This window comes from Ixodes scapularis, unplaced genomic scaffold, assembly GCF_016920785.2.
Source record: "Ixodes scapularis isolate PalLabHiFi unplaced genomic scaffold, ASM1692078v2 PGA_scaffold1__304_contigs__length_218370807, whole genome shotgun sequence".
Taxonomy (NCBI): Eukaryota; Metazoa; Arthropoda; class Arachnida; order Ixodida; family Ixodidae; genus Ixodes; species Ixodes scapularis.
The window spans coordinates 126034025-126047752 of NW_024609846.1; the positions used below are offsets into that span (position 1 = coordinate 126034025).

The following is a 13728-nucleotide window of genomic DNA, read 5'->3' on the forward strand; positions in this document are numbered from 1 at the left end:
TGACAGCCTTTAGATTCAGAGAGGAGAAAGTGTAAGAAAAAAGTGCCCCTTTCCCTCACTATTGTGGCAAAGGCAGTGGTAGCACAGAATATGATGCGTCACCAAGCTAGATGCGAACGCTCCACCGCCATTTCTGCTGCAGTAGCAACTCCGAGAATGAGACATGTGGGATTGGGGAAGATGTGAGAGTCGTGCTGTGCCGCAGTTTTAATGTGAAAAACCCAACTCAAAAAATGCCTTAAAAAGTGAAAAGAAAAAAAAGTGCACATCCTTGGCAAGGTTGTCGAAAGCTTGGTGCTCGCCTGTTTAGTGTCTGCTAGGAGTAGAGCACCGCTCTGTTTGGTCACTTGATGTGACACACGGGAGTAACTCGGATCTCCCTGAGCATGATTTGTAGTGCAGCCAACATAACTCAGACAAACAGACGTGTGAAAGGGCCAAAACCGTAATGCTAGATTTTGGGTAGGTCACCTATTGGAGGCCAGCACGGGACACAGATATGACAACACTTTTGTGGCAGCGTTCAGCTGGGGTTTGTGTCCATGTGTACACGAGTTCCAGTGGTACACTGATGCAGCCTTTGTGAGATGTCCTTCCTTAACAGGAGTGTGGAACTGGAAACGGTTCGATGCCAGCCATATAGCACATTCCGTGTTATAAAGCGACTGTCGCTTGTTCATGTTAACAGTCGTGCAATGTACATACCTGCAAGTGCAGATAGGGCAGAAAGAGGCAGCTGTTGTTTTGTCCTCCTGTCCCAGGAAGCCCAGCTGGTGCTGCATTCTCCGAACCTTGCTTTCAAGATTGGTCTCAAGAACACCAAGACGTACGCCTTCTTTTTGTCCTCCGAGTTCGAGAGGTCACAGTGGATCGAGGCCATCAATGTGCTGCAGTCATCAGGTTAGTAGAGATTTTCTGTTAAATTTTATTCCTGCCCATTGTATCTGTTTTAGTGTTATATGGATAATGTTTGTTTGTGGTTGGAAAGAGAAGAACCCTGACACAAATTGGTCAATCTATGGCATACTTTTTATATACATAGTATATGTCAAAGTTTCCTGTGGCTTAACAGTTGAAATAAAAGGCTTATACTCAATGTCAACTTTTTTGTGCCACTTTGTCAAGGCAAGTATAGTTTCTGCAGTGCTCTAATGCTGTCAGAGCTACTTGCACGAGCGTGTGGCTCCATTTGGCGTCGCCTCACAAGAGCAGATTTGTAAAAAACAAACACAAAACAAAGTCATGTGCCCTGAAAGCAAGGCGGGGCTGTGGCACTGAGAAAACTATGCTAGCCTTGACAATGTAGCACAAAAAGGGATGACGCCAACTATAATCACAATAATGGGTTTTTTTTCTTTGCTTACAAGCTGCTTTTTGAACTGTGTGGTGCATAAACATAACTGAAATACAATCTTTTTCTCGAAATGTAGTCCCATCAGTAGAATTTAAACAGCAGATAGGGGAAGTACAGAACCAACGCTAAACCTACCTTGGAATGCCTCCGTTGAAGAGATGGAAACGAAAGTCTGTGGGATGTCGAACTGATGGAATTCACCTCGCCGTAAACATTTTCGTGCAAAAATAAAAAAAAAAAAAACATCCGTAGCTGCTTCCTCAGTGTCAGCTGATGCAGTGAAAAACATCACAGATCATATAGAGATAGTGACTGTAGCTTTGGGGAAGGTATGGCAATATGTATAAGCAGCATATTTGTGAATTGCATTTTTCCATATTACCTTTACATTTGGCGTTCTTTTGTTGTCATTTGGACATGCTGAAGTACACACTTCTGTATTGACATCAAAATGAGCCTGGTAGTGCTATATGTGACTTTTTGTGGCTGAGCATGATGCTCATTCACTCCCGCATTCTTTACTATCGTGCTAGGAGCTTCTGGCCCACCGTTTACTTCAGCCGTGGGCTCGACAGATAGTGGCATCTAAACCCTGGGTAACTATTAGAAACTGCCATTTACGGAAAGGGCCAGTGTCACAAAGGTAGCGAATACGGTGAAACACAGTCGTGGACCATCACAAATGATCACCTAAGCTATTTGTTTGCATTGTGTCTGACAGAGTAGACTACTCTCAATTTTTATTCGGCTGGCTTCCGTAAGTTTTTGAAATGGAGAATTTACCAATTTAGTAATTTTCAAGGCCTGTTACAGTTTGCATCCTTCATCGATTGCCATCTGCCTATAAATCTACCGATACTGAAACTGCACTTGTGCTTTTTGTGGTGTCTGTTTGGCTATCTCCAGTTCTGAGCAACAAGCATCAAGTCTTGACTGTTTCACACCTTCTGTACAGGTGTACCAAACACCCATGAAGGTGTGTTTGGTGCAGCGGCAGGAAAGTAGGTATTGCATTAGGCACCCATGCGGGCACATTAAATTGGTAATTTTTAAAAAATAAACTGCTGGTAAAGAGACAGATTCTGTGTAGAACTGGGCTTTATTATCATTGAATGAGTGCATCTCTATCAGTGCGCATTGAAGAGGATTTTTTGTGTCGTTAATGAGGAAGCTTATCCTTTTGATTGCAGCACCGCTTACCGTGACAACACCCAGCATCCTTGAGCTGCAGAGCTGCATCACTTCAGCTAGAGGGGTGAGTTGTCCCTTGTTGGTCTGAAGCGCATTAATAGCTCTTGCACGAGACTATGACTGTGTATGTGTGCATATTAAAGATAAATAGCTTAAAAAACATACGAGTAAACGAGTAGGATGCTTTGGGATGTTAATGTTTTATTTCATTTTTGTTACAGTGCATGGGAACCAACATGGGGTCTTTCCTAACTCGAACAGGTGAGTGATGCATTGTTCTTCGTTTTATTCTGTCAGCTTTTTTATTCTAGTAGCACACGCTGAGACATGCTGTGATGTTCAGGTGCCTACCCGTGCAATTCCGTTTACCAGTAGTTATACAGAATTAAAGCAGCAAGATGTTCAGTTTACTCAGTTCCAATCACAGGGTGCTGAAGTGTCATAGCACAAATGTGTCATTATTCTAGTCATTGCTCTTTGAAGTTTGTTTGTATTTAACTATCTGTTTCCTGTTCTAAAAGTTTTGCTTGAGCCACTTCGTGTTTGAGCCACCTCGTGTTTGGGTGAAGCTACAGCCTGCAAGGGTGTAATATGAACTACCTTTCTCACCAATTAAATTGTATGTACAACCAGAAACAGAAAATGTTAGAGTTAGAGCCTCTGAACAAAAGTATGCACACAAAATGTTATATCCCACCATGCTGCATGACAGACATGAGCAGTTTGACGTCTATTGTTGGGTAGCTGTGGTGTAAGGAGCGTCTCAAGAAATCTGTTCGATCACATTAATAAAAAAAATCTGATACGTATAGTATATCACATTTATGTAAATTCTCATAATCTAGATATGGTATCCTGGCCGTTCCATTTAGTCTTCTGGGTTTAAGCAAGAGTTGTGATACAGAGCAACCAAAGGACAGTGTAGGTTAGTAATATAAAATGTTTGCAGACCTCGAAGCTCTAAAAAAATATTATTCAAGACATCTTCAGCCATATATGTATGCTTGCAGTCGAAAGTGTGTGCTATTTGCCTTAAGGAGTTCATATGCTTACTTTTGTTCGCTTCGTTGATCTGCAGTCTGGTTCAAATCACCATGCTATATCCTAGTAAACTAAAAACAAAACAAAAATCTAGGTATCTAGAAGGCAATCAGATTCGCAGCTTGATCAATTAAGTATATTATTAGTTTGTATATTCATCTCTCTTAGTGAAGAGTGAAGACATAAGTTTATTGCCCATAATTTTTTGTCGCATAATGTTACTTCCTGCCATTGATTGTTGTGCTGTCTAAGCTTGTGTGACCCCTTTGCAGGTGAACTGTTGCATTTGAGATTGACTAGTGCTTTTGTGTGTGCACACTGCAGCAAAAGATGAGGACCTCCTGGTGGGTGACCTGCTGATCACAGTGCACAATCTCCAGGGGCTGAACCGCCCAGCAGGTCAGTGTGCCATGCTATTCATGAAGTTCTCACAGATGCCAGATTGCAGTTACATTGGTGTTCCTTTTCTTAAAAATGTTAGTTTAGTTGTGGTTCACACCCTTGTTTGCAGAAATGAATTTGGAGGATCTCACTCATTATGTGGATAATGTTTTCGCAGTGGCTACTGTAGGAAGATGGGCTATCAAACAATGGATGTAGGATCTTAATCTAAAAACCTTACTCGCAAAAAGAAAAAGAAAAGGAAGAAAGAAATAAGAGAAAATGCATTGCTAGAGAGTCGGATATGGAGCTGAGAAAATACCAGATGTTTCAATTCTGTAGTTCTCTTATTTGTTTTTGATTATCTACTATCTTTGAAGTTGTCTTTGAATCACAAAGGCCTTTTTTTTTGCCATTCTTGCTATTTATCTTGTGATGTCAGAAGGCATTACATAAGAAGAGACAGTCTCTAATGACTGCTGATGCTAGTCTTAGCAAAAAAAGTGCAAGCAATAAGTACAAGCATTTATATCTGCACAGATGAAGTGCAGGAAGCATCCAGTCACCAGTGATCATTTATCACGAACAACACTAATGGAATAATAGCAATGTAGTTCATTTTATGGATGTATAGATTAGTATCATTGAGACCTGAATTGCATATCTGTTTATCAGTATTACTAGGACAGGAGCTATTCGAAAGCTCAACAAAAATGAGCAGATTCGAGGAAAACAAGGAAAGATTTATTTAGTCTTTCGTACAGGGACTGGTGAAAACAATAATATATACATAATGTTCATACATTCCTAATTTTGGTCCCTATCCAGACACGGATATTTTGTGTACTCATAAATATCTGGTCGAATTGTGCATGCACAATTCATACTCGCTGAATATTGGCTACCACATGTCCAATAGATAGCAGCTGCTCCTTGGTATAAAAGTGCAACACACTCAATGAAGTGACCTATTTATCTGGGTAAAAAATAGACTACTTAAAGGGCAACTCCGCTCAATTCCGAAAAATTTAGGCTTACATCTGATTCCATTTCACAAAGCACTACTAAACAACTCTACGTTTTCGGATTCGCGAAATGTGGACTATTATTTGTGTAATCCTAATTTAAACATTAGCTGATACCGAAACTGAAACTTCTTGTTGCGTGAGGCAACATTGGTCTCGTGTCGTCAGAGTCTTGGCCACGTCACGTCGAACCACGTGATCTTGTGACATTCGGGAGGGGGCGAGGTACAGGACGCGCGACGCGGGCAGGTCACTTTGCATGGCGTGGACGGTGATGGCCTGGGGAAGAGGGGGAAGGGGAGAAGACGAAAGAGGAGAGGGGGAGCGGAGAAATAGACCGATAAGTGCGGAGGGCAGCGCAAACTAGCGCATCCGCGTTACGGTGATCACGTGGACGCCCGGTCAGCCAACACCGGGAGGAGAAACTCATGACGTCATCGTTCAATTTTGCTCTGAGAAGTAAAGAGAAACAAAACGTGAGAATGACGTAGTCATGCCTCTGACCTAGTGGCTCGACGTTGGCCGCTCCAACTCCGTCGCATTGACTGCGCTGACGATTGCGCCTCACGTCGCACGCTAGAGTTGGCAGATTTCGGCGACTTGGCTCACTTGAATGTTTGCTGGCCAGTTTATTAAATATATAGCCAGAATTAGATCGTAATATTTGACGTGGGGTCTTCCTATATGATACTGAAGAGAGCTACATAGTTTTCTAAATATCAAAAATGAAGCGGAGTTGCCCTTTAAAAAATATAAATCAGTGGTTCTCACCCATTGATGTTTCGCTGACCCCATGTGGATCGGTGGAGATGATCGATGACCCCGTTCGTGGTGAAGGAAAGGGAAAGCTATAGGTTAATTATGATAGTGATTTAATAAATGGATATAATTAAGGAGCAGTGTAAAGTAGACTTCTCTTTTTGAAAAAATCGTAAGGGTGCAGGCGAGCTGGTGAATATTAACCATGTTGAATTAACCTGAGACTGGGGTGGAGAAGAAACATCTAAATGTAGAAGGGACAGAAAATAGACAGGGCGTCGTCCTGTCTATTTTCTGTTCCTTCTACGTTTAGATGTTTTTTTTCTTCCCCAGTCTCAGGTTAATTCTCTTTTTGGCATATACACGAGAAAACTCGCCCGAAAATTGGAATGTTTCTTCTCAACCTGAGAAAAGACAACTTTTACTGTTGGGCTTGGCTGATGAGGCTGGGCTTCGTGCACCCCCATTTGAGACCCACTGAAATAAATCATGCTTTATGCATTTTGAAGAGACAGATCTCGTGTAGTCTTGTCTGCAAAAGTTTTCTTAGATCCTTCAGTGGCTCATGTACTTCGTCCTCTTTCCTTTAAGTTTTTGCTAAAATAAAAAGCTGACCGGAACACGGTGTCAGATGCGTAATGATTTCCAAATGCATACCGTAATATGCTGAGAGATAGCCCACCCGAAATCGAAGGCAAATCGGATGAAAATAAGTACCGTAAAATACCGGAGGAGCGCCCACCCAACTTTCACTGAAAACTGGGACAATCTAGGCATGGGCGCTTGTCTGGTCAAATCTGGCGCTTAACGTATGATTAGCAGAATTCCCAAGTTTGGGAAATGTTAATAGTGGGCGCTTGAACAAAGTGGGCGCTTCCACAATATTTTACGGTAATGGGCTTGCTTTCAATGTGCAATAAAAAAAGTGAAAGAAAAAAAATGATGGTTTTAGATTTTGTGATCTGTGAAACTTGTGATCGCAGGAAGGGGCAATGAACCAAAGACGACTGTCCTTCCCAGTCGGCAATGTTCGTTCATCTCGCCATGGCCAAGTAACACCATTTCTGCCGAGGTCATTATTGGCCAGTGCCCTGCAATTACAAGTAGTGGGCTATCTTATGGTGTTTCTGCAAAAGTGGCAAATCGGGCCGAAAATGGGGGTGGGTTACCTTTCAGGGGTGGGGGGGTGCATCTCTCAAAATATTATGGTAAGTACTTTTTTTTAGGCTTGATGTTTTTATTGATGATATGTTCTTTGCTGGAAATTGCTGTTTATGAGGTGCAGGAGTCATCCAGTGATTTCTTGTAGCTGAGAAATAAAAAAAAAATGACCGCATCTCCACGTGGTGAATGATGTTGATTGGGGCGAAGCTCTGGTGGTACTGATGATACTGATTTTATTGTTGATAGGTAGTGCTGATGGTGCTGATTTTTTCTTTTATTGCTCAGAGGTAGTGCTGAGTTCCGCGTTGTGTTTCGACTTCATTATTACTGCTTTATGGTCGGTGAAATGCAGAGCCAATGGTTCTTCTAGCCGCGGATTAGCTTGGATCCGCTAGAAGCTGTGAGAACGCATCTCCACCGCTTAAGTCAACGGTCTATGTCAGAAAGAGAATGTGTGGTAAGGAACGTGGTTATATACACATTTGAGCATTTGACCGCAGCACCCTCTCGTCTATAAACATTGAGCCAATGCATGCAAAGTTTAATGCGATTATATAGTACGCATTTGACCGCAGCGCCCTCTCCTGTATAGACGTTGAGCGGCTACATGCAACGTTTCATCCATGACATCCCCAGCTCTTGAGTTACTACCACATCTCAGAGCCCTCTACTCGTCCCGCAGTCGTGGCCGAGTGGTTAAGGCGATGGACTAGAAATCCATTGGGGTCTCTCCGCACAAGTTCAAATTCTGTCGCCTGTGCAAACATTTTTTCTTTTTTTAAAAAGACAGTTGGGATGGCAATCGATGTGAGCACGGACGCCGGACAAGGCTAGACCCTAAGGAGCGTCGCCCCTAAAACTTGCATGGGTCATTTCAAATAATGGGAAGAGACTATTGGTGCTTCGCACATGAAAGTGGCCATGTCTGAAAAACCGCTTTTTACACTCTTGCAGATATTTTCATCTGCTTCGAGGTGGACTCCTATGGCCACTTCTTCAAGAAAGCCAGGACAAAAACCTGCCAGAACACTCTAGAGCCAAACTTCAACCAGGTGAGAACAGAGCCATGCATCTATTACTAGTACTATAGTCGGATGCAACCTGAGAACAATCTTTTAGCTCCACCCACAAGCGCATTGCGCCCATCTGAAGTGCCTCCGCCGTCGAGAAAGTAGATCGCTAGCAACGTTGCTTTTTCTTCCTCCAGGAAACGTGTCTTAAACTACTACAATATTTATTTAATTCATTCAGGACATTTAAATAAGTTAGAATACGTTTTTGTCAACGAAATAGCTGTTTAGTAAAGAAAGAAAGTCATGTCCTATGTACCGTCTTCCCAATTAATTTTCTGTCCAAGATACTGTCTAACATACCATCTTCCAGCTCTCAGCAGTGCTAAGCCTCGCGCCCGCTTCGAAATTTTCGTTGGCGATAGCGTTGCTGGATTCTCACTTTGTCGCGCAAAAACTGCTGCAAACGCAAGCCGATACCATTAAGATTTCGTGGCGTAACCTCGGGCACGTAAAACACGGTGCAAAAAAGCAGAATAATTGTCACGAGAAACTAGCGTCGCATTGCTAAGGCCAGCAGCCATGTTGAGCTCTTTTTTTTTTTTCAAAAGGATCGCGATTGGTCCACGGAGTCGTGGCGTCATGAAAACGATTGGCTTGCGTTTCTCGGCGTAGGATTACATTTTCCTCTGAGAGGCATTTCCGGTTTTTTCTTAGCTTGCAACCGACTATAGTATGCATGTGTGTAGTGCCCACTTATGTAGGATTTAGATCACAAACTCTAGATCACACTATATGACAGATTTTTAAAAGCTATCTAATCAAATTAGCAATTCTTGCTAGTTCATAGTCCTGTGAAGGACACTCTTGGAACGGTCAAATGCCGTAAAATTCCGAGCAAGCGCCCACTCAAAGTTTGGAGAGAATCGTGTAAAACTGGGGGATGGGTGCTTCTTATGTGAACAATATGTAAAGATATGTCTTCCATGTATTTTTCGAATGCTACGAAATTGGAGGGTGGGTGCTTATTGTAGAATGGGTGGATGCTCGGTATCTTATGGCACATCTAATGCATGTTATAACTCAATCCCAGGTGATATGTACGGTCTCCTTCAGTAGTGCAAATTTGAAGACGCATTAGTGCACAGGTACCAGTCATTAGTAAAACAGAGCTCACGTTGGGACAGTCGGCTCATCACCGGTCCGGCGTATTGTTGGAAAAACTTCTAAGGGGAGAATAAAGGACTAAGCAAGGGCTTATGCCTCCTGAATATATGTCTCAAACTGTACTTCTGGTGTTCCGTCATTGGCAAAGTTGCTTGCCATGCTTCTTAGATTGACCACCCCCAAGAACAATGCTAACCAAGAATCGCCTACATAAAATGGGTTTGAAAAATTATGGAAAAGGTTCACGAGCACAACCACAAACATCTTAAGAAGCATTGTTTTATGAAACAAGCCTCTAGTGCACTGCCTTTTATTTTTATGCACTTTTCTTAGCAGATGAGTATTCAAAATGGGTTCCTAGATACCCAAGGGTTCCCCCAGCTCTAAAGTTTCCACAACCGTCCCTACCCCCGAGTCGAGTGTTTTTCCAGTTTAAGCATTATTATTTTCGCATACCTGAGCCATGCATTGATGCATAACTAGTATGCATCACTATGGGTCAAACATGTATATGCATGTGCATTATTGTCTACATGGTTAGTAGGTTTCTGCACTGCTTTATTGAATCGGTGCCGAGACCAGGGGGGGTTTTTGGACTATCAGAGAAGAGAGATAAGGGGTTCCTCAAGATGGAGAAGTTTAGGAACTCTTGTCTTAGCAGATTGATACAAACATTTGGTGTGGGTCTCGCGAACCATGTCAGAACAAGTTGGCGAGCCCCTATCAATGCTGGCCATGCACTCAGCACAACACAGTTAGCGTGAACGATGGATCGCCAGTTTTATCTCTTAGAATTAGAGGTGTGCGAATATCAAAATCTTTCGAATCGAATCGAATAATAAAGGTTATGAATTGAATTGAATCAAATATTTTCGAATAAGAACATTTTTGAAAACAAATATTTTCTATTTGATGTGAATTAAACAAGAATGCTCAATCAAAACAGAACTGGAATTTTTTTTTCAACAAACATATATGAAAAGGTTATTTTCATTGCAATAAGAAAAATGTCACATACCTGAGTGATTAAAAACAGATGAAATAAAAGATCACCAGTAAACCAGCATTCAAGGAGGGAAGTTTCAGAGCATAGATGAAAGTACACAAGTGGAGGAGGGTCGGCAAGCCACAACGCAGTCAGAGGTCGCGTCGCGGACGGACGCAACCACGTGAGTGTAAAAAAAAGTACACAAGCGGTGGCAAGTCAGCAAGCCACAGTACAAAGTCGAAGATCACGTCGCGCAGCTGCACTGACTTTGTGCAATATCTTTTTACGTGGGTGAACGCAACCGCGTGAACATAAACGGAAGTACACAAGCGGAGGTGGGTCGGGAGACCACAGCAGAGTTGGAGATCGTGCAATCGCGCCTTGCAGCTGCACTGTCTTCGTGCCATCTCTTTCCGTGTGTAATAGTTCTGTCGACAGGGCGCCACAAAGAAGCAATAAATTAAGGATATGTGTTTTTATTTGGAAAGGGAGCAAGTCTCACTTTTACCAGTGAAAATGGGTAGAAATAAATAACAAAAGAAATACTGGCAAACTGACGAAACGGAAAATCAAGTGGAGAATAACACGAGCCAGATATCACCGGTAGCTGAGGTCAGCCGTAAATCCGTATCCGAATCCATAGCACCTTGGCTACTGTAGTTATAATAGGAAGGACCGTAGTGAGTGTGGTCTGTTGCATTTGTGCTCATGACGATGCACATGCCGTCGTTCATCACATGTATTGCAGCGTTTGCGCCATGACCACTTCGCTAACTCCGCAATCCAGACATTATGGCAAGCAAAGGACCAAATCGCGTTACCGCATACAAATATCTTTCCAGTGTTTCATACAAAAAAAAAAGGCACTTAGGTTGGTTTTTTGGGTTTGCCAACTCGAAACCATACTGTGCAGTCCAAAAACACAACAGGGAACTAGACCGCAAGTCGACACTAATCAGCGAGTTCCGTCTTATTCATAGTTTTTGAAGTATTCAAAGAACTCAAATACTTCGAACAGCGAAAGTGCAAAGCGAAACTAACTGAATACCAAGCATTACTCACGAAGTATTCGGTTTCGAATATTTACACACCCCTGCTTAGAATAGAAAGGCTGTCATCAAAACTACTTGTGCTTACTTGGGGCACCACTCTAGAGGCCCATTCACACACTTGTAACTGTTTAGGACCGTGTGCCTTAAAGGGGCTAGGAAACGCCAAAAATGAAATATGAGATAACTACTATACTCATAGGGCCCACTGCATGTTCCTATATTTCTGCTAAATTTGTTTTGAAAATGGCGCGATAGTTTAGTGGATAAATCGATTTATGTGCGATACCCTGGGACCTGCCCCATTCGAAAAGGCCGCAGCGATTGTTGGGTTTGTGATGTCAGCTACCCAAAGTGTGGCGTCCTCTTGCACGCGCTCACAAACTTGGCTCTCTTGGCGTCTCGAGCTTGAGCTTCCTTGTTTACCTTCCACGTTTGGAGCGTGCGATTCATGACGATTACCTACGGTATCACTCGCTTTGACAAAGTCTTTGACACTGATCGCAGCAGGGATGACAGTGATTGCAGTGATGTGATTGCTGCGCCGATTGCGCCAAACTGCGCCAAACTGCGCCTAGGGGCTAACCCTGCTACATCCTGCTACATTTTGGCAAAATATGGGTAATCTGCGCCAAGCCTGCGCCAAAAAACTAGTTTCGGTCGCCTTTCAAAATCGAAACTAAATTGAGTACCGTAATTGCGCATGCGTGTGTTATGTGGCGCAAGCGGCCGCCCAACAAAAAGTACCCTGCATCAGTTGTCCATCCAGTCTTGCATGGTTTTCCCGCCGTCTCGCGTTTTGCGCTCTCGTCGTCTCGTGGCTCTCGTCTTGCGTATTTTTTAGAAATATTTCCATCGATAGACGCAGGTGTGTGCAAACGCTTCCACGCTAGCGTGCTGGGTACCAGCCATGCCGTCATGCTGTGAAACGAAACCACATTTTTGCGAGGCAGGAGTTACTTTGTGAGCTGGAGCACTTGCTCCTGAAAGCAACGGCCACGAAATAACTATATTTGGTCCCTGCCTTCCAGTCATCGTAGTCGCGCGACGTCGGGTGTTGCCGTCCTTTCTAGGCCGCCATATCTGCGGCCTAGAAAGCGCCACAGATATGGCGCTTTCTAAAATAAAACTAAGTACTGCCGCATGTTCATCAACATTCCTGTTTTTGTTTAAATCACGTTACTACGAAAATACCTCTTTAATTCAAAGTCTTCTTTGTTGAAGTATTGATTACCTAGGTTTCTCTCGGTGGGCTTTTTTTGGAGAGGGACCCCGGTATTTGAAAAATCTGCCGCGAAAGAAAGTTTGTGAAGAGAAGGGAGCTAAAGCAAAGAAGGCAATGTCTGCACGCTGAACCCGCACAGCGCGCTTGTTTGTCTCATGTTCCGTCCTCGCACAAGCTGCTCCAATAACTTTTTTCACTCTGGCTCGCGATGTCTTGCATCGATGCGCTCAGGTTATTTATTTATTTATTTTTTTTGTCTAGCTTGGCCTGGCAAGCACGCGCCGCTGGACTGGTTTTCGTCGTATGCTCGGCAGTTACATTTGGCATACAATTTTGGGAATGGGTTGGGGACGGAGCAGAGTGCAATGGTTTCGGTTTCGATCGAACAGCCGTTGTCTCCGCTCGCGCGACTAAGCACGCGCAACTGCAAGCCTGCTGAAATTGCCCTCGTGTGCATGCGAACATGATTGCACGACAGAGGCCCCAGCCGGGACGCTTGCAGATTATTGTTTTACATTTGCTTCCTTTTGACAAAAATCTGGCACGTCGGGAACCAGTAAAATGGTGGCAAGCGGTCCTTCGAATTGCTCGGCAATGTCTACAGCACTGCACACTTGTGAAATGTGTCAGCTGTAAAAAAACAAGCAGCAAGTTCCGCCACAACACGTCACATCAGAACACAACGCAAACTCCCCTTCGTTTGTACGGCACTTAAACCAAATATTTTTATTTCTCTAGAATATCTGCTCGAAAAGCCACTTTTACTGCTCCGAAACACTGTCTTGGCTGTTCCAAAAGCCACTTTTGCTGCTCCGAAACAGTGTTTTGGTTGCTCCAAAGTCCACATTTGCTGCTCCAAAACACCGTTTTGGCTGCTCCGAAAGGTGCTCCAAAATGGCTTATGGCAATCACATCACTGTGATTGTTATCGAGAGACGTTGGAAAGCTGGTCATTTGACCGCGACTCACTGTCGACCAGCTCTAACGACGACGAGTCACTGACAAACTCGCCTCGATCGCTGTCTTCCAGGACTATCTCATAGGTGTATGCATGGTGGAAGGTCAAAGGGCCGGCGGCGAGAGCGAGAATAGCATCAGAGTAGCTGATTTGCGTGAACGGTATGGATCGTATCACGGCGTGGCGAGCTTGGGTAATCGTGGGGGTGCTTAGAATGAAAGCGCGCTCATCGTTATGTGAACTATGGGCAGCATGGTGTAACTGACTTGGGCTGTGTTGCCTGCATGGCCACCGAATGAAAATGATCAAAATTTGTAAATTGAATATTGCAATTACTAGTGCTCTAAAAATTGCAAGGTGTTTATATACTAAGCAGCCTATGCACACTCCATTTCAAGAAAAATCTACCCATTTAA

The 13728-nt window shown here is 43.4% G+C and overlaps 1 protein-coding gene across 1 annotated transcript in view; it reads left to right on the forward strand.

Moving 5' to 3' along the window:
• Window positions 1-13728, forward strand: part of LOC8038641 (active breakpoint cluster region-related protein) — a 189135-nt gene that overhangs the window by 159299 nt on the left and 16108 nt on the right. Inside the window, exons 13-17 of the mRNA XM_042290938.1 lie at window positions 762-900; window positions 2545-2609; window positions 2767-2806; window positions 3911-3985; window positions 7870-7967. Coding sequence (XP_042146872.1) covers window positions 762-900; window positions 2545-2609; window positions 2767-2806; window positions 3911-3985; window positions 7870-7967 — 417 coding nt within the window. The remainder of the gene's footprint in view (window positions 1-761; window positions 901-2544; window positions 2610-2766; window positions 2807-3910; window positions 3986-7869; window positions 7968-13728) is intronic.